Below are 1,321 nucleotides of genomic sequence, written 5' to 3' on the forward strand. Positions count from 1 at the left end.
GCCCTCTGTGGCCCAAAGTTAAAAACTGTTGTTCTTCTGAGGCCCTGAAGGTGGCACTCATGGCCCACAGGTTAAGAAACTGTGAAATAAACACTGCAGAGAATACCATGTGGGTAACAGTACACACAGATATGCAAAGTAATTATCATGAAATAAAAACAAAAACGGTGAGTTATTGATAATGACATTCTATAAACTAAAATATGAATTTAAAAAAAATTGATCATTTGGTTCTCACCTGATACTGAAAATTCCGATTGTCCCTGAACGCACCATACAAAATACAAGAATTTTGGAGTTCCGATGGTCTTTAAATGCATCATTAATATACRATGAAAGCAATAAACGTCAGAATTAGCCACTAATCTTAATTATACTTCCACTGTGATAAATACAGTAATAATCAGTATTCTGTTAAACACTACACATGAAACATTTAAAACTGTAAGATAGATTATTTTAACAGAGAATGTGACACATATTTAACAGCTAACCAGGTGATTAAAGGGTTAACTTACAGTCTCACAGACACAACGATAAACCAGTAAAGTCCCACTAAAGAGGAGAATCTCCTGATGAACCAGTCTGRTGGATGGTGGTGCATTCAATGTTGGCTGTAAATGAGTAAATCAGACAATGACCTTGTAAACAGGCAGGATAATGAGTTCTGAAGTGTAGGTAGTGTCTTACCTGCTGAGGATGGAGCATGTTGAGTTAAATGAGACGTTGTGTTCAGGAACACGGCAGCCCAGGTGAGTTCTGGGAGTCGGAGCAGGAGTCCCTGCTGTTTGTCATTGAGATGAAGACGGAGCGCGTGCAGGAGCAGAGCAGGAAGCTGCAGCAGATGGACGAGCTGGTACGTCCTCCTGCACAGAACCTCTGACGCTTTCATTTCTTTCAGCTTCAGATCAGCTACAGACACTCAGAGTTCAGGTTTTATTCAATTCTTTTTTAATTCTGTTGGTTTTGTTTTGACTGCTGCGTCCTGACGTCCAGGTGCAGAAGAATCTGTCTCTGGAGGACCAGATTGTCCACGTCCTGCAGCAGAACGAGGACCTGAAGGTCCGGATCAACAACTGCCAGACTCTCATCCAGTAGGTGTTTCATTCAGGACTCAGGTGTTTCTGGGCTCCATGTATGGGATCAACTTTGTGCCAGCAGGAGTTATATCTGAATGTTCATAGTTTTAAATTGAATTCATTGGTTTGAAAATAAATTTAATGATTTGAAACTGAATTTAAAGTTTTGTATCTGAATTAATTTTCTTTGAAACTGTATTTTGGTTTATTAAAAATTCAGTTTGACTACTTTCACTTTCAGT

The 1,321-nt window shown here is 39.3% G+C and overlaps 1 protein-coding gene across 1 annotated transcript in view; it reads left to right on the top strand.

The window, feature by feature from the left end:
* Window positions 1–1,321, top strand: part of ccdc69 (coiled-coil domain containing 69) — a 25,080-nt gene that overhangs the window by 20,792 nt on the left and 2,967 nt on the right. The window contains exons 7-8 of the mRNA XM_014025899.1: window positions 737–856; window positions 997–1,094. Coding sequence (XP_013881353.1) covers window positions 737–856; window positions 997–1,094 — 218 coding nt within the window. The remainder of the gene's footprint in view (window positions 1–736; window positions 857–996; window positions 1,095–1,321) is intronic.

This window comes from Austrofundulus limnaeus, unplaced genomic scaffold (genome assembly GCF_001266775.1).
Source record: "Austrofundulus limnaeus strain Quisiro unplaced genomic scaffold, Austrofundulus_limnaeus-1.0 Scaffold506, whole genome shotgun sequence".
In the NCBI taxonomy this organism is placed as follows: domain Eukaryota; kingdom Metazoa; phylum Chordata; class Actinopteri; order Cyprinodontiformes; family Rivulidae; genus Austrofundulus; species Austrofundulus limnaeus.